This window comes from Pongo pygmaeus, chromosome 5 (assembly GCF_028885625.2).
Source record: "Pongo pygmaeus isolate AG05252 chromosome 5, NHGRI_mPonPyg2-v2.0_pri, whole genome shotgun sequence".
Lineage (NCBI taxonomy): Eukaryota > Metazoa > Chordata > Mammalia > Primates > Hominidae > Pongo > Pongo pygmaeus.
The window spans coordinates 166,104,239-166,123,729 of record NC_072378.2 but is presented as its reverse complement, the minus strand read 5'-3'; the positions used below and the strand labels follow the sequence as shown (position 1 = coordinate 166,123,729).

General features: G+C 36.1%; 1 protein-coding gene across 3 annotated transcripts in view; it reads left to right on the top strand.

Annotated features, from left to right (window-relative positions):
- Positions 1-19,491, top strand: part of PDE10A (phosphodiesterase 10A) — a 334,971-nt gene that overhangs the window by 248,237 nt on the left and 67,243 nt on the right. For all 3 annotated transcript variants that reach the window (XR_010126815.1, XM_054490521.2, XM_063666827.1), the window contains 3 exons: positions 1,787-1,929; positions 4,283-4,375; positions 6,896-7,082. Coding sequence is in view for 2 of the 3 variants with exons in the window: in XM_054490521.2 (XP_054346496.2) it covers positions 1,787-1,929; positions 4,283-4,375; positions 6,896-7,082 (423 nt within the window). In the remaining variant the exon portion in view is untranslated. The remainder of the gene's footprint in view (positions 1-1,786; positions 1,930-4,282; positions 4,376-6,895; positions 7,083-19,491) is intronic.

Genomic DNA, 19,491 nt, shown 5'->3' with positions numbered 1-19,491 from the left:
ATTTTTCCTCAAATATTTATTGAGAGTTTTGGGTTATGGAGATGTTATATGTTCTAAGCCAGGGGTTGGTTGGCAAACTTTGTTTTGTAAAGGGCCAGATAGTAAATTGTTATGCTTTGTGGGCCATACTCTCTTGCAGCTACTCAACTCTGCTGTTGTAGCAGCCATAAAAAGTACAGAAACGAATGAATGCGGCTATGTCCCGATAAAAATGTTATTTACATTAACAGGCAGGGGGCAGGGTTTAGACCACAAAATTTAGGTGGCACTAACTCAGCCTTGTTCTGGGCATTTGGAATACTGTGGGAAAAGAGAAGTGATTTCTGCTGTTTATATAGCTCACAGGCTAAGGGAGGTGAGAAATAACCTAGAGGTCCTGATACTAGGCAGTATACTCAGTCCCTGTGTAGTGGACACAGCCAGTATTTGTTGGCTGTAGAGTAGCAGTGAGCACAGACGTCTAATAGTGTAATAGTTCTGTAGTAGTAGTGAGCACAAATGTGTAATAGTGTAATAGTTCTGTAGTAGTAGTGAGCACAGACGTCTAATAGTGTAATAGTTCTGTAGTAGTAGTGAGCACAAATGTGTAATAGTGTAATAGTTCTATAGTAGTAGTGAGCACAGACGTGTAATAGCGTAATAGGATGAAGACAGTTACCTAACTTAGGCTTATTTTTATTAAATCTATACATTTTATGTGAGATGCTATATTTTCCCCTGGCTGTAAGTTTCCTCTTGCAAAGACTTTATGATGGCTGTTTTACTCTAAGGATGAATTCTTTTTCTCAGAGGAATAATTTTATGGCTATGATCTGGATAGTTGAAGTTACCAGAATTCTCAATAGAGGTAAATACTGTATTAATGATGCAGCTGTAGCCCCAACCCACTCAGGACAGTAGGATATGTTAGGCATTGAGGAAATACTTGTTGAAGGAAATGGAAGAACAAATGAGTGATGAAATGAATACATGGTTTCCATTTAGAAATGGAAAAAGCATATTTGTGATAAAAGCATGGGCCACGGGAGCAGCTAGTATCAGTTCAAACACTGTTACCATTTACTATTCATGTAATAATGGGACAAGTTACTTCTCAGTGCCTCAATTTTCCTAATATATAAAATGGGAAAAAATTTTCCTGAGTTAATATTGTTATTGTGAGGAGCAGGCAAATCAATTCATATAAATTGTATAAATGTGCCTGGCACATAGTAAACACTTAATAATCTGTACAAGTTTTTGGTAGACAGTACATCAAATAAAACTCAGCTAATGCAAATATGAAAACCATGTATCTCCTTAGAGGTTATATTTCATAGCTTTTACAACTGCTGCATCACAGACATCAACTAATCAGAATGAATGCTGGTCGTAGTGCTGACAGAGGCTCAGATCCAGGCACCAGGGGAGGCCTGAGAGGTTCTGGAACAGGGCCTTGGATGGCAGAAGGGCACTGGGAAGTTAGGCCAGCAGCTGCTTACCAACTGAAACAGAAGTGTCGGTTGGTATCAGAATACACGACTGATATGCTTCCCTCCAGCACAGCAGTGTGGATGCATATTTGCTGTGTATTCTGTTGGGATCTGTTAGTATTAGCCTGTAACAGTGACTTTTGTATCATATATATATAATATTTATATACTTGTATATTTATTTACTTATAATGCTAATACCAACCAATTAGAGTATAGGACAGCTGAAATTAATACTTATACTATGATAAAGCTTACCTGCAAGTTCTTTGAATTTCTCATTGTCTTACTCTTATTTTGTCATTTGTCTTTAGATATATGCAAAAAACCTGGTGAATGCCGATCGTTGTGCACTTTTCCAGGTAGACCATAAGAACAAGGAGTTATATTCAGACCTTTTTGATATTGGAGAGGAAAAGGAAGGAAAACCTGTCTTCAAGAAGACCAAAGAGATAAGGTACAGCTAGAAGTAGAATGTCCTATCCTCTTACGGTAGATGTGCAGGCGTTCTGTTACCCATTTTTCTGTGCCTATTCACAGGTATGCTGACAATACTTGTCATACTGTGATATCATTCCCACCAGGACCCGCCTCCTGAAGGTAGTACTTCTGGGAATGACATTGCAGTCAGTGCCAGAGAAACCGCGCCTAGGAAGCTTTAGCGTCACTCCTGGAAATGCCGTCTTCCGGAGGCGGTCCTTTTGGAAATCATGTTGGAAAAACTTTCTAGTGCTCCCAGGTAGGTAAAGGTACACTCCACCTGGAATCTGCAGGTTTTCCCATGTCCAAGAGAAAAGGTGTGCTTATCCAATTCGGCCCCTACTTCTTCCCGACCTGTGGCCTGTCTCACAGTCCAGACAGGAGTAGAAATTGATCTGGTATATTTGATGACTTAAATACACTCTGTGACTGACCAGTTATTTTAATCAACCATATAGCACACTTGTGTCGCATCTTGAAACTAAAGTCTTTGTTTTTTTAAGTGGCAACCATTGTCACTTAAATGAACAGAATGGAGTTTATTTTGTTGATGGAGGCATGGGGGCTTGCTCATATCGCACCTGGAAACCTACAGAAGGAGCACTCTGACAAAACGTTTAAGAATCAAGCTGAACGTTCAGAAGCTGAGAAAATAATTTTAGACATTTGCATTTCTTTTGCTTTATGTGTCTTGTTTAACTCATCTTCTGTATAACACCATAAAGTTCTCTGGTAATAACAACATTCTGGTAAAACACTGTGTCGTCTTAATTAAGGATTGCTGTTTATTTGGGCGTTCTATCATAAAAGGATACTAATGTCAAGGAAACTCAAGGTGTGCCTCACCATGGGGCTTCACCACTGTCTGCCTCTCAGCGCTTCCTGTATATTCCATATTCATTAACTCTGATTTATAGGCACTATATTGGTACTTGGGTTTTAAATTTTTTTTGTCTGTTTTTGGTTTTTTTGTTGTTGTTGTTAGATCTCAGTATAGCATCTGGATGTAGTCATTTAGATAAGTCATTTCTCTTGCTGAAGATTTGAGTGTTTCCTAACACTACTGGTATTGATTTAATTTTGAAAGTGACTTTAAAGCCTGTGTTTATAAGCATAAGAAAAACAGAGTGTGATTTACTGTAACTCTCAGATGACTGGTTAATGGCGGCCATTTATGTAAGGGCAGCTTCTTAATGATGGCTTCCACTGAGCATAGAGAGCAAACCACAGAGTGCAGAGAGCAGGAACAAAAGTTATAGTTCAGACTGCTCTCAGACCAACGCAGACAAGCGTAAATCATCAAATGGATTCTGATACCCTTTGCTCATGGCAATCTAATTCATTGTGTTTGTGTTGTTCAGAGCACAAGAAAACCAGGAAAAAGACAACCATGAGTTTTATGCAGTGTTTGGTTCACTCTTTGGTGTTTTAAGTAGATTCTCTTTTGTGTAAACTATCTTTTGAGTTTTTCTGATAGTCCTCTAGCTTTATTTCAATGATGGTGATTTCCTGTAATGTTGACAATGTGATAATATGGAAATTATTTTTGAACTATGTAAAATGTAGATATTGTGACTTGTAGACATCTTTCTTAATTAAGGAAGTTTTGAAATGAGTGCATGTGTGATGATAGTATAGTAATGAGAAAAATATAAGTATGAAAATATTTTTACAAAGGAAAAATACTGATATTAGATTAAAAAATAGACAATCCTTGTATTTTGATTATTTTAAAATTTAACAAATTAGGTAAAAATACAAGAAGTTGTACATTGTGTTATTTCTGTTTAGTGCTTGAATTGCAAACACCATAAAATTCAGTTCTGTGTAATATCTCAAGCTCACATGTAACCCGTGAGTTTGGTTATATGTGTGGTAGAAAGCACAATGGTAGAGACCAGCATTCTAGTTTTCCTTGTGCCACTGATATTTTATGAAAGTTGGCAAATTACTGAACCCATATATAGGCCTTCGTTCACACCTCATTGAGAATCCACTAAAAAAAATTATGTTGAAGCATCTTGTAGATTATAAGGTACTTCGCCAATGGAAGGGATTATTATTGTTCAGAGCAGGAGGATACTAGTTGACTGTTTGATCTCAATTTGTGAGTTAATATTTTGAGGTCCTCAGGTGATTACTGTGTAATGTTTTTCTGCTTTATTTTTACATACTTTATAAGGTGATTTAGACTATGTAAATGTAAAATTAATACATGCATTTAAGTAAAACAGTGCTTTTAATTCAATATTATTAACAATGGAATATTTTTGAATTATTCTACAGCATCCATATTTTAATTAGCATGTCCTTCTCTTTTACATATGCAGATTTTCGATTGAGAAAGGAATTGCTGGCCAAGTAGCAAGAACAGGGGAAGTCCTGAACATTCCAGATGCCTATGCAGACCCACGCTTTAACAGGTAAGAAATAGCTGATGTCGACACTACATTGATTTCTTCTGTGATGTACCACTCAGCTGAAACCTCTTGCGTGGAGCCTGAGTTCTCCATGTCCCAATTCAGTTCTTTCTTCCTTAGTTTTCTTCTTTGAACCAACTCTGCTATCAACAGTCAGTATATTCAGATATTTATAAAATGATGGATTCTAATCCACTAATGTATAATGATATCTAGATACAGGAGTTTTGAATGTTATAAAAACAACTGATAGGCAGAAGTTTTAATTTATAGAGCTACTGTGGGATTTTTTTTTCCATTATACTGTCATGATTTTGTAACGAACATGTTCTCCGTCAAATCATATGCTCAAAGGCTGCAACACATAGTAAGAAATTTGCATGCTTTTGAGATGAGTAGGTCTAGCTTTGAAGCACGGTTCTGTCATTTATTAGCTCTCAACTGACCTAGCATAAGTTACTTAATCTCTCTGAGCCTCAGTTTCCTCATCTTTAAGATGAGTATGATAATGCCAATTTTGTTGCTGTTGTTTTAAGATCACAGATAATATTCATAAAAGGTCTGGAAAATTTACCTGACCCAAAGTATCTAAATAATTTGCATCTTTTATTGGATATTATTAAAGATGGATATTAGGAAGGCTTATAAAGATTTTTTGTTTTGTTTTGACTTTCTTTGGAGAGTTGCAAACCCAATTATGTAATTTGATTTTAATAAATCGCTAGAAATGGAAAGTCTCAGGATTGATGCTATGACTGTTAGAGAATAATATTTACAGTAGTTTGACAGCAGTGTTTAGTTAACTCCAACTCGTGGTTTACTTTAAGAGACAAATAACGTAAGCAATAGGAAGTTTATTCAGTTATTTGATCAATTGATGTCAAATATACACAACTCCTGTAAAAACATAGGAATATTCTAGTAATATATACTGTCAATAAATTAAGGGTACACTGAAAGTTTATTTTTTTCCAAAAGTCCAAACTCATCATTTAGTACTTAAAAATTAAATATATTTGCTCATCCTTATGTCAAATCTTTATGTAAAAATGTATGAATCAGACTATTAAGAAAATGAAAATGCAAGCACCAGATTAGGAGAAAATATCTGTGAAACATGTATCTGACAAAATACTTATATCTAATATATAAAAACTCTTCCAACATAACAATGAGAAGATAACCCAATTTAATACAAAGCGCAGATGATTTTAACAGGCAGTCCACAAAAGGAGATATACAACTGATCACTAAACACATGAAAAATGCTTGAATTTAGGGGAATATAGATGTAATTGACATGAAACCTCACTGTACACCAGCTTGAATGGCTGTGACTTTAAAACATTGGCATTAGCAAACAGTGGCCAGGATGTGGAGAAATGAGTACCCTCGTACATTGTTGGTGGGAATACAAAGCGGTACAACCGCTTGGGAAAACAGATTTGCAGTTTCTTGAAAAGTTAAACATACACTTACTGTACAGTCCACTAACCAGCTCCACTTCTAGATATTACTACAAGCGAAATGAAAACATGTGGTGCTACGAGGACTCGTATGCAAATCTTCAAAGCAGCATTATTTATAGTTGCCCAAACTGGCTATTAAAAATAATATTAACCATTAATTGGTGAATGAATGAACAAAATACGATATGTCCATTCAATAGAGATATAACTCAGCGATAAAAAGGACTTAACCACTAAGACATGCAACAACATGGATGAATCTCAAAAACCTTTATGCTAAATTAGAGAAGCCAGGCGCTGAAGACTCCCATGTAACTACCTACCGTTAGCTATGTCACTGTTTCTATGCAACTTAGTCTTGTTTTCCAAAAACATTTCCTTACAATAGGAGTCAGCAAACCTTTTCTATTAAGGATCAGATGGTGAGTATATTTGCATTTATAAGCACTAATGTCCTTGTCACAAGTCCGCAGCTCAGCCTTGTGGGGTGATGGCAGAATCAGACAGTATGTGAATGAATGGTGTGGTTGTGTTCCAATACAACTTTACTTATAAACAGGAGAGGGCTGATTTGGCCCCTGGGTGCAGTTTGCTGACCCCTGCTCTAAGTTTTTAAAGTGGAAACTCTATAAGTTGGTTTAGCAAGTTACATCTCTCATAAACATGATCAACTTCAAAGGATTATGTTATTTTGCCAAATTTAATTGTATTTCTCCTCTGAATCCACGTTGTTTTTTTTTTTTTTGGTCTATTTATTTAGTAATGCTGGATACTTCAAATGATAAGCTGAAAGCCTCTTAGAGACTATGCTAGAAAACTCGCTTGGAGACAAAAGAACCAACGCATTAGAATATTTTTGGAAAGGTTTTAATAAATCTCTGTGGAATGTTACTGTCCCTGAATGTAGAAGCTAAAAGTGCCATTGCAGTCATATGTAATAGAAGCATATGTAAATTGCAAAGATTGAGGGGAGATTTATGATTGACTGTGTCCTTTATTTCTTCTGCCTTTTTTTGTTGTTGTTGTTGTTATTTTCGGTTCTGTCACCCCACAGAGAAGTAGACTTGTACACAGGCTACACCACGCGGAACATCCTGTGTATGCCCATCGTCAGCCGAGGCAGCGTGATAGGTGTGGTGCAGATGGTCAACAAAATCAGTGGCAGTGCCTTCTCTAAAACAGATGAAAACAACTTCAAAATGTTTGCCGTCTTTTGTGCTTTAGCCTTACACTGTGCTAATGTAAGTACTATTTATTAAATACCATTTTTTACTACTCAATATTAATTTGGAAGCTTTTTCATAAAGGAGCTTAAGGCTTAAAACAACAATAGTTAATATAACTGTTTATGAATTTTTCTTACTGTTAAATGAAACTAGATTTAGCATAATTTTTTATACTTTTTATTTTGAAATAATTTCAGACAAAAGCAGAAGTTGCAAAAATAAAGTTCCCTGTATACCTTTATCCATACTCCCCAAATGTTAATATATTTGCCATTTTTGCTTTGATATACTTTCTTCGTCTCTGTCTTTCTCTCTTACATAGATACTATCTCCAATCTATATGAGAGTATGTTTCAGATGTAATGTCTCATAACTCCTAAGTAGTTCAGTTTGTATTTTCTAAAAACAAGGACATTATCTTATTTTTCCACTGCATGATTTAAAAATCAAGAAATTAACATTGGTACTGTATTAGCTTGCTAGGGCCACTGTAATAAACATCACAGACTGGGTGGCTTAAACAACAGGCAATTATTTTCTCACAGTTTTGGAGGCTGAAAGTCCAATATCAAGGTGTGTTTCTCCTGAAGCCTCTTTCCTTGGTTTGCAGATGGCTGCCTTCTCCCTGTGTCCTCACATGGTTTCTGCTGTCGCTGTGTACATGTCTGTGTCCTAGACTCTTCTTATGAAGACACTAGTCGTATTAGATTAGGACCCACACTTTAAATCTCCTCTTACCATAGTTACCTCTTTAAAGGCCCTATCTCTAAATACAGCCACATTCTAAGGTATTGGGGGTTAGGCTTTAATACATGAATTTTGAGGGGGCCACAGTCTAACCTGTCACAAGTACTGCACTGTTATCTCATCTGCAGACCTCTTTAGTCTCCTTTCATCTGGAACTATTCCTTAGTGTTGTATCTCATGACCTGGGTATTTTTAAAGCGTATACACCTGTTGTTTTTTAGGATATTTCTTAATTTGGATTTGTCTGGTGTTTCCTCATGATTATATGAAGGTCTTATTTGTGACCATGAGTTCATGTGCGGATGTGTCCTCAGTGCATCCTGTTAGCAGGCATGTGCTTCGTCACTGAGCCTATTAACCTTCTGCACTTGAAAGGTCCTGTCTGCAGGTTTCTCCACGGGAACTTCCCCCCACTTTCTCACTGACTTCTTTAGAAGAGAGTTTATACATAAATCTCTATGTCCATTCATTCTCTCTGTCTCTTTCTCTCTCTACGATACCTAACCTCCAGTCTAATACCACAGAATGCCCACTAGCCATCTCATTTTCATCTTCGGAACTTTTTTTGTTACAGTGAGAAATTTGGCTCTCACTCTTCAGCATCAATCTTATTCCAACTTGTCCCTCTTATTTTTTAAGGAAACTGTAAGAATTGCTTCCATTAATAAAGTTTTATTATCACAATTTCTCTTAATTCTACCTGAGCTAAGATGCCAAAAATTACTGATAATTCTGACACCAAAAATTATTTTAATGAGCTATCAGTTGAGAATTTACTGAAGTTCACTTTTAATATTTTAGAAAAGTTTCAGAAAACTTTACTAGCCCTCATTAATACCAGTATTTTATATTGCTCCTTTGTATTACAGCAATTTGATAACAGGGCTGTTTCAAAATGGGATATGGGAAAAAGTCATTTTTAGTAAGAATATATATGAAAGTTAAGAATATAGAAATTGATCATCTTAAAATTTATTCATTTGTCCATGTATCCCTTGAAATATTGTTGCATACTTTCAAGAATATATAAATTAATAACTAGACTAGCAGGTGCAAATGCTTTTCTGAGTCACTAATTGTGGTATCATAATACCTGGATTTAATCGTGATTAAACCACACAGAAAACAAAACAAAAAAACCTCTGAAAAGTTGTGAATAAGTTAATAGACATTCCATTTTTACATTGATTGTTTAGTTAAATTATTTAGGGTAAAATTTTTGTAACGTAACTGGTATTTGTTGATATTAGAAATGATTATAATTTTTCTAAACACGTTGGACCCCATCACAGCAATGCTTTTCTCCTGCAGCGACAAGTGCCATATGCAGCAGGAGTTCTGTTGAGTAGTCACCCTTACTGGACCAAAGCTGGCTACCTTTTCTTTCTGAGATGGAGTTTCACTGTTTGTCACCCAGGCTGTAGTGCAATTGCATGATCTTGGCTCACTGCAACTCCGCCTCCCGGGTTTAAGCAATTCTCCTGCCTCAGGCTCCCGAGCAGCTGGGATTACAGGCATGCGTTACCATGCCCGGCTAATTTTTGTATTTTTAGTAGAGATGGGGTTTCACCATACTGGCCAGGCTATTCTCGAACTCCTGACCTCGGGTGATCGCCTGCCTCGGCCTCCCAAAGTGCTGGGATTACAGGCGTGAGCCACCTCACCCAGCCAAAGCTGATTACCTTTAAGGTATACATTGAAAATATATGCAGTGCAGCTGCAAGCTCTCTGTGGAATTTATTACCTTTTTTTTTTTTTTTTTTTTTTTTGAGACGGAGTCTCGCCCTGTCACCCAGGCTGGAGTGCAGTGGCGCCATCTCGGCTCGCTGCAAGCTCTGCCTCCCGGGTTCACGCCATTCTCCTGCCTCAGCCTCCCGACTAGCTGGGACTACAGGCACCCGCCACTACACCTGGCTAATTTTTTGTATTTTTAGTAGAGATGGGTTTTCGCTGTGTTAGCCAGGATGGTCTCGATCTCCTGATGTCGTGATCCGCCTGCCTCGGTGTCCCAAAGTGCTGGGATTACAGGCGTGAGCCACTGCGCCTGGCCCCATTTTTTAACTGCAGTATATTTTTCTCCTTACTAAAGCTTATAAAAATTATATTATTTTTGAAGTGTTTCCCACTCAAAAAGAAGAGATGTGAGTCCACAGCTTCATAATGATTCCTTCTTCCCTCTTCTGCCTGGCCTTCCAGTCTGATGAAGACTGGTGGCTGGGTTTATTTCAAAACTTTGTTCCAATTCAGAAAGACCGGTTCACATGTCTTCTTTAAAATGATATTTTTTGCCTTGTTAAAGAAAGCATCCATCTAAATAAAAAAATAAAAGAATATAGCTCCAAATTTATGCTAGTTTCAATAAGATAGCATCTCGTTTCTTTATAATGGGATCCCTAAAACCTTACCCACTTGAAAAGGTTGATGCCACGAACTACTGCTAATGACCAAGACCCGAATTCTGGTCATCACTCTGGCACCGAGATGCTTGAGGCTGTTCTTTAGCAATTTTGCTTTGCTGTTTTGAGCATTTTTTTTCCCAAGCATCATATGAAAATTAGGAAAAGCACCTTGTATTATGTGTTGTCCCAAACACTCAATCACATCTGCGGGTTCCCTGCCTTTTCCTGAATGTTCTGCTTTCTAGAGAACATACATTAGTAATGATCAAGATCATAAATATGAAAAATCTTTGTGCAGCATGAAGTGCTTTTCAATTGTTGACCATTATTGTCATTTTAATTGTGTTGATCTTGGGGAATTCAAAGTATTTCTGCTCTTGAACAGATTATTATGTCCCTAATAGAAGCATGTTTTGTACATGAAAATTCTTGTTTCTAATACTGAACATGATAATGTAATAGCGTATTTTATTGTGGTCTTGTTTGATTAAGAGCCTATCTAAGAAGCACGTAGGCCATATTAACGCTTATTATGTCTTTATTTTTCTTTATTTCATCTTTAGAAATATTTGAATACATTCCTTTTATTGAATTAAAGGGGAATGTCTCTGATTGGCAACATCTCTCTTTCATTTATTGAACTAATGTACTTGGAAGTACTATCAACAGAAAACATCTTTTAAATCCAAGTCAATTAATTTACACATTTATACCGTGATTTTAAAGAAACCATTTAATATGCCTCAGAAAAGATAACAGGACAGTAATATCAGTTACATCTTTTGCCTAGAAAAATAGATCTTTTAAAACAGATTAGCTCTGTACATTTTGGATAGAAAGACGTTTAACATGAAAGGGGCATGAACAAAATTTGCTATTAAAATGAAATTAGTTGGTTAGGGACAAATTGAATAAGTGGTTGAACCTTTATTCATTCCAGAATTCAACCACCAAGTATTGCATATCTTTTTTATACCAGATGGTGGATATAAAGATGACTATGATAAGAACAACTCTTATTTGATGTTAGGCTTTATTGTGTGACAGGCATTGTTCTAGACACTTTACATACGAAATCTCTTTTTGTATGTTCTCCCAACAATCCCATGAGTGTGGTTATTATTATCTCCACGTTTTATAAGAAAAAAAATGGATGTATAGAATTTAAATAATTTTCCCAAGGGCACATAGCAAGTATGCGATAGAGCCAGGGTTGGAATGCGTGCAGACTGGTCCCCGCGCTCGCTAAGTGTACTGCCTTCTCTCTGACATCGTTCTTCCCTGAGGTCCTAAGGTTGCCTACAGGGAAGACAATCATTACGAAGTGTTTTTACATTTTATATATAAAATATGGATTAGGGTGCATTAGGGTTCTCCAGAGAAACAGAACCAACAGGATACATATATAGATGAATAGATAAATGAGCGAGGACTTGGGAGGGAAATTGGTTCATATGATTATGGAAGCTAAAAAGTCCCCCAATAGGCCATCTGCAAGCTGGAGAACCAGGAAAACCAGTAGCATAGCTCAGTCCAAGTCTGAAAGCCTCACAACCAGGGAAGCCGATGGTGTAACCCTGAGTCAGAGGCCAAAGGCTTGAGAAGCTGGGGTGCAGCTGGTGCAAGTTAAACTCCAAAGGCCAGAGATCCTGGAGATCTGATGTTCAAGGACGGGGTAGGTGTCCCAGCTTTAGAACAGAGAGACACTTTGCCTTCCTTTGCCTTTCTGTTCTGTCTGGGTTCTCAGCCAGTTGCATGGTGCCCTACTGCATTGGATAAGGGCAGATCTTCCCTACTCAGTGCACTGATTCCAGTGCCAGTCTCCCAGAAATACCCTCACTGAAACACCCAGAAATCATGCTTTACCTGCTATCCGAGCATCCTCTAACCCAGTCAAGTTGACACTTAGAATTAACCATCACAGATGGTAAGGTTAATTTTGTCAGAAATGAGGGGGAAAAGTTTAGGAAAAAAACCCAAAACTTCATCGATAAAGTAATATAGATGGTAGAGCAAAGATAGGATTAATAAAAGAGTTTGGAATCGATTAACAGAAAGTTTAACACTTGGGACATTATTCCAAGGAGAATTATGTAAATTAAATTTGTAATTATAGATGATGAACTATTGCCTTAAGAGTACTGTATATTCCCAAGAAAAGTTTTCTAAGAAATATCAAAAATACATCTTATACCAATGCATTGAGTCACAAAGTTATCTCCTAAAATTCAACTATCTCCTGTTAGTGGTGACATGATCACACACAGAAACACACACACACACACACACATCCTTTTCCCTCATCTTGAATTTGAATACTCTTAGATACTAAAGAATAACAATTCTTAAACTGAATTTTTGGGGTTACATGAAAATAAAAGTTTAATACTGCTCCAAGTGTACAAGTTTATAGATAACTAATTTCAGCTGAGTTCAGTCTTTTTTTTTCTTCTTTTGGTTATAAGGTTGTAAAATTTATAACTGACATGGACATTTATTCATTCCACACATAAGCATTAATCACTCCTAGATGCTAGGTACAGACTAAGAATTAATGAACCCTACATCCTAGGTGGTTTCATGTCCCATGTTTATATATTTGAAATATTCTTTGGCACTGAATACAGGACAATTTTCCAGTTTTATTTGACCTTAAAGGTATCATTTCCAAAAGCTCCAGCTCTGCAGTAGATGCAGCTCTCCTTCAGCTATGACACTAGGCCCTCCACCCTTCCAAATCATTCTTTCCCTACTTTTTGAGTTCTCAATGTGTGTGTAGTAGATTCAAAACTTAAAATCAAGCAGACATGCATTTTACAACCTGATCTATTACTTTCCAACATTCTGGCCTTGGGGAAGTGAGCTTATGTTCTTGAGCCTTAGTTCCCTCAACAGATAAACGGAAACAATACTTATTCTCCAGGATTATTGTTAGGACAAAATTAGATATGTGAATAAATTCTTAGAACAGTGCATAGTCCATATGAATAAACTCTTAGAACAGTGCATAGTTCATAGTAGACATTCAGTGTTGCATCCTTTGTTTTCACATTAGTCATTATATTTTATGAATTATCATTGCAGCCAATTTTATAAAATTTCAATTCATTGTTAAATATATAGCTGATTTGTTGTTTCCACAGGCTAAGTTGCTTTTCATTAAAATTTGATTTGCTTCATTGATTTACTGGAAAATAGCAAGGAAGAGCCTATAGAGGTACCTTTTATATCTGCCCTAAGATGGAACTTCTAAGCTTACAGAGGAAGAGAGAAGTCAGTATTCCTACCTTAGGACACCAGTTGTTTTCTATACACTGAGGTGCATTTGGGGCACACAGCTGGAGAGTCATTTTTCCAATGCCCCTACTTTCTCCTGAATTCAGCTGTCTCTTATTTCACAGGAACATAATACACACAAATATTTTTTTAAAATTTGTTCCCAGAGCTTTCAAATCCACTGAAACACGTTAGAGAAAACTTGTCACCTTTGCAATCCTCAGCATGAAAGAACTCTCCATGGTGCCGTAGACAGTAGGTGCTTGGGCCTGTCTTTAAGAAAGTGTTTTAAATACTTCCACCCACGATTAGGTCAAAGATATAACTCTACCGAGAAAGAAACAGAAAGAAATCTTTGTGGTTTTTGTTTTGTTTTGTTTTTTTGCATTTTGGTACTGTGGTTTCCATAAACTAGAATATTTGTGCAAGCATGGTAAGTCACACACCAAATGCTGTATTTTTGCAACAGTGGATTTTAAATCTCTCAATAAGTGTTTCTCATTAGCTCAATTCGTAGAGGGTACTAATATCTATTGATCTTTCCATTCTTAGATTTCTTTTCATGTCATCATTTACTTGTTTACCTACTCAAATTTCTCTCAAATTATCTCCCTTCTGAGAGACCCTCGTGCTCAGATATAAGTTATGTTTTCCATGTGCCCCAGGCTTTCAGTGATCTGGGTCCAGGTTTTTGTTTCTGTTAAGTTTTTAGCTTGAAATTCCTGCAATATGTTAGGATAAATTTGGAAACTACAACTACATATGGTTCAGGCTTGATTTCCATATTCTCAATGGATGGAGACTATTTATTTTCTACCCGCAGCCCCAAGTAGAGACAAGGCTTCTTTTTTGCTTACGGAGTTCTCAGTTCAGCTCCTCTCCTCATTTAGCCACAGGCAAGTCTCATCCTGCATGGACCTTCCCTTCACATCTGGGAGCCTCAAGCCATACCCTGTGATGGGTCTGTTATTTCTTTAGTCTGCTGCAGCACTGCTCTGTGCTATGAAATAAACAGCACAGAATTTCCTTTTTATTGATTTATAATAGTTGTACATATTTTGGAAGTATGTAGAATAGTTTGATACCTGTGACTGTGTTAATCATATCAGTGTGACTGAGGTATCTGTCACCTCATATATTTATATTTTCTTTGTTTTGAGACCATTATGAATCTTCTAGCTATTTTGAAATACACAATAAATTATTAAGTGTAATTTTCCTAGTGTACTGTCAAACAATAGAACATATTCCTTTTATCCAACTGTATTTTTGTACCCCTTAACCAACATTATACACAATGGAACATTATTCAGCCATAAAAAGGAATGAAATCGTGTAACTTGCAGCAGCATGGATGAAACCGAAGGTCATTAGGCTAAATAAAATTATCCAGGCACAAAAAGGCAAATATCACATGTCTGACTCACTTATGGGAGCTAAAAAGTGGATCTCATGGCAGTGTAGAGTAGAAGGGCAGCTACAGGTATCTTATTCAGTGTTCCCCATATGTATGTGGAGTATGTATTTGATTTTAGGACTTGCTTAGAGAATCAATTTAATTTGACTAATGATATTATTTAATGCTTGACAAGCATATAGAAAATATGTAGTTTAATAAGTAGTGTGTCAATTCGATTTTAAATATAAATTAAATAGGGGAAAAGAGTGTACAATTTATAATAGTAGGACAATTATTGTATCTCAAATGTTCCCAAAGTTAAACTACTTGTATCTTAAATAATACCAGGTGGTGTGCAGTAAATGTTTAACAGCAACCTCTCTAAAAACAGAATGGTCCTGATTTGTGTGTTTGCCTGTTTCTCTGGTGTACATTCCCTCAATATGTACAATTTCAAGCTACCCATGTGCCATAATGAATGCAGAGTTGGGAAGAAATCTGCATAATTGGCTCTTGCAAGCCAGTTCAGTGCACCACTGCCACAACAGAAAAGTAGACTCTCTTCTTGATTATCACTAAAATCAAACAAATGAGCCAAATGGTGTGGCAACACAGTGCTGATATCCATCTAGGATAAGGTTGCTGATAGCACTGAGAGCTTCACAGTCACTGGCCAGTGCTTGTTCTTAGCCTTTTCCCGTGTTATTCCATTGAACCTTACATTCTTGGCTGAGTACTACAGTGTCCTTAGTCTACAGATGAGATCCTGGGGAACAGAGAATTAAGTGATTTGCCTAAATGTATACAATTAGTAAATGATGGACAAGAGATTTGTTCCAAGTAGATGATTCCAGAGTTTAGATTTCTAAGAGTTGCCTGACCCTAAAGTGACTCTAGGTTTACTGTGAACATTAATTACAAATATTAGGGTGTTTCATAGACACAGTCATTTCTAAGTGTAATGAGGGTTATTGTGTAAATGGGCCCCAAGAACAACATTCTAAATAATCACTAATTAAGTATTTTTGTATGCCAGTTGAGTAGGAATGCCATTTTATAAAATGTGAATGGATGTATTTTTAATGTGTGGTAGACATACTCTTACAGTCCTGTTTCCAGGTTGTCTTTATCGTTTTGTTTTTTGAGCACATATACCTTTTCAATATCCTCGTGCCTAAGACTGATAGGCCATCAAAATATATTTCAGTTTTGGACAAACAGCAGTTTTTTCTGCTAGAATTCTCTTCTACTTGGACAGTGACTCCAAGATTATTTACGCAGCGTTATAGGCAAATAATTTATGCAAAATGCACTTTTAAAAAGACAACATCGTTTTCTGCCTTAATCAGTAATTTGCATGAATATGATAAAATCATCTACTGATAATCCTAGATTATATTATTTTCTACTATTCATATTAAAGGTCATTTAGAAAATGGGAAGTAAATATAAAATTTTCTAAAACTATTTTGTGCTGTGATTTTAATTAATTTTATCTTGTAATTAGTGTTATTTACCTACACTGATTACAAATATAAAAATAAATGACTAAAAATTTTAATTTAAATTTGTATGTATTTTCAATACATTGATATCAAAAATTATAAAAATAATAGAAATAAACTTTGTTCTAATTTTAGGTCATAAACATAAAATGACAATAAAAGGAATAACTATCTTATAGAAGTTTTGTGAGACATGAAATAATGCATACAAAACACTTAGCATACTGCTTGGCCCAAGTGCTCAGTAGGATTAATGACTATAGTAGCAGTTAGTTTACTGCCTAGTATAGTTACTCTTACTGACATCTTTACCATAGAATTGCACTGAATTACAGATAATACCAATTTACAGTAAATACTGAGTAAATCCTGTAGATTGTTCACTTTCCTAGCAGAATCTACGCTATCATCTCTAAAGTGGAAAGCAAGTGACATTCCGTTAAGGTATATGAGGAAAATGTGAAAACTTGGATCTTGATATGTTTTTGGGTAAATGATACTAAATAATTTTTTTATTGATTGTTAATACATGGATGGAGCTTTCAGAAAGTTCATGCACTAGAAGGTCATGTCTTGTCCAGGAAGCAGTCTCCTCTCACAGAGTGGGCCTTGTGCAGCTAGGAAAAGGTGACAGCAGTGTCCAGCCTACACTTCTAAACCTATCTACGTTCTTTCTCAACTTTACTAAGGAGGATTATTTTATCAATTGGAAAAAAAATCACAGTTATGCAGATGATTTCAAAATGTTCATGCGTTTTCGTTTGTGCTACCCACAGATTTGCTGTTTGCAGCAAAATACCTGGTACCGTTGTTCAGTTAATAAATTAGGTATACATGCTTCTTTCACAAAAAGACAAAGACTCCAAATGTGCTAACTTCTTTTAATGACAAATGAAAGTATTTAGAAGATATATTCAGAGAAATAACATTTAGTGTGAACCCTCAAGTTGCCAGTGACATTAACAGTTAATGAAAAAATAATTACTTTCCAAAGAAATTCATGCTATGAAGAGAGCACTTTGAAAACAGATCTTTGCCAGTATTTTCATTGCCATGTGACTTTTTTGCTGAAATTTATATGTCATGTATACAAGTTGTGACATCTATACCCTTAAAAAGACAGAGCAGAAACTTTTAAAATAGTTTCACCGAGGTTTATTGAGACACGATAACATACAACTGTTGAAAGTATACAACTTAGTATACACACATACCCATGAAACCATCAACATAATCAAGATAATAAATATAGCCCCTAGGAATCCCTTCCTTTTGACCCTTCTCATCTTCAGGTGACCACTGATTTGCTTTCTGTCACTCTAAATTACTTTGCATTTTCTAGAATTATTTTGTATAAAGGGAATTATATAATCTGTATTATTTGGCTTTTTTCACTTAACATAATTTTGTGATTCATTGGTGGTGTTGTGTATGTAAACAGTTAATTCCTCTTTATTACTTAGTAGTAGTTTATTGTATGGACATACCATAACTGATTTATTTACTTGTTGATAGATATTTGAGTGATTTCCAGTTTTTGGCTATTACACTAAAGCTACAACAAACAGTTGGTCTGTGTACAAGCCTTTAAGTGGCCATAGACTTTCATCTCGCTTGGGTAAAGATTTATGTGTGCAGTGGTGGGTAACATGGGAGGGGCCTGTAACTGTTTAAGAGACTGCCAAGCTGTTTACCAAAGTGATTGTACTCTTTTACATTCTGTAAATCATGGTATGTGTTCCAGTTCTTCTACATTTGTCATCTGTACCCCATCTTTGGTGAAGTGTCTTCTCAAATCTCTTGTCCATCTTTTGTTTGTGGTTGTTTGTTTTCTTATTGATTTTTAGTAGCTCTTTATATATTCTGGATACAAGTCATTTTCATTTATCAGATAGATTATTTGTAAATATTTGCTCCCAGTCTTTGGCTTGTCTTTTCATTCTCTTAACGGTTTCTAAGAGCAAAAGTTTTAAACTCTGAAGAAGTCCAGTTGATCAATTTATCCTTTTATTATGATGTTTAACATTGTATTGAAGAAATACTTGCCTAACCTAGGATCATTAAGACATTTCTCCTCCGTTTTTTTTTTCTAGAAGTTTTATAGTTTTAGGTTCTATAGTTAAGTCTATATTCATTTTGAGTAAATATTTGTATATGGTACAAGGTAAGGTCAAAGTTTTTATTTATTTATTTATGTATTGCTCTTGGATATTTGGTTGTTGCAGCACCACTTGCTGAATTGACTATCCTTTCCTTATGGCCTCGCCTTTGCAGCCTTACTGAAAATCAACTGACCGTGTGTGGTCCTTTCTCTGTATTTAGTTCTACTGATCTGTTTGTGCCCCTTGATGCCACTACTGCACTGCTTTAGCAATCCCATTACTGGGTATATACCCAAAGGATTATAAATCATGCTGCTACAAAGACACATGCACATGTATGTTTATTGCAGCACTATTCACAATAGCAAAGACTTGAAAACAAGCCAAATGTCCAACAATGATAGACTGGATTAAGAAAGTGTGGCACATATACACCATGGAATACTATGCAGCCATAAAAAATGATGAGTTCATGTCCTTTGTAGGGACATGGATGAAGCTGGAAACCATCATTCTCAGCAAACTATCACAAGGACAAAAAAACCAAACACCGCATGTTCTCACTCATAGGTGGGAATTGAACAATGAGAACACATGGATACAGGAAGGGGAACATCACACACTGGGGCCTGTTGTGGGGTTGGGGGGCGGGGCAGGATAGCAATAGGAGATATACCTAATGTTAAATGATGAGTTAATGGGTGCAGCACACCAACATGGCACATGTATACATATGTAACAAACCTGCACGTTGTGCACATGTACCCTAAAACTTAAAGTATAATAAAAAAAAACTTTATAATAAGTATTGGATTTAGGCAGTATGATTTCTTACCTTTATTCTTTGTTTTCAGAGTTATTTTGGCTATTCTAGGTCCTTTGAATTTCCATGTGAATTATAGAATCAGCTTTTAATTTCCTATAGAAAAGCCTACTGGGATTTTGATTGGGTTGATATATGAGTAGTTCAGTTCAAAGGGTGGTGTGAAATCTCTA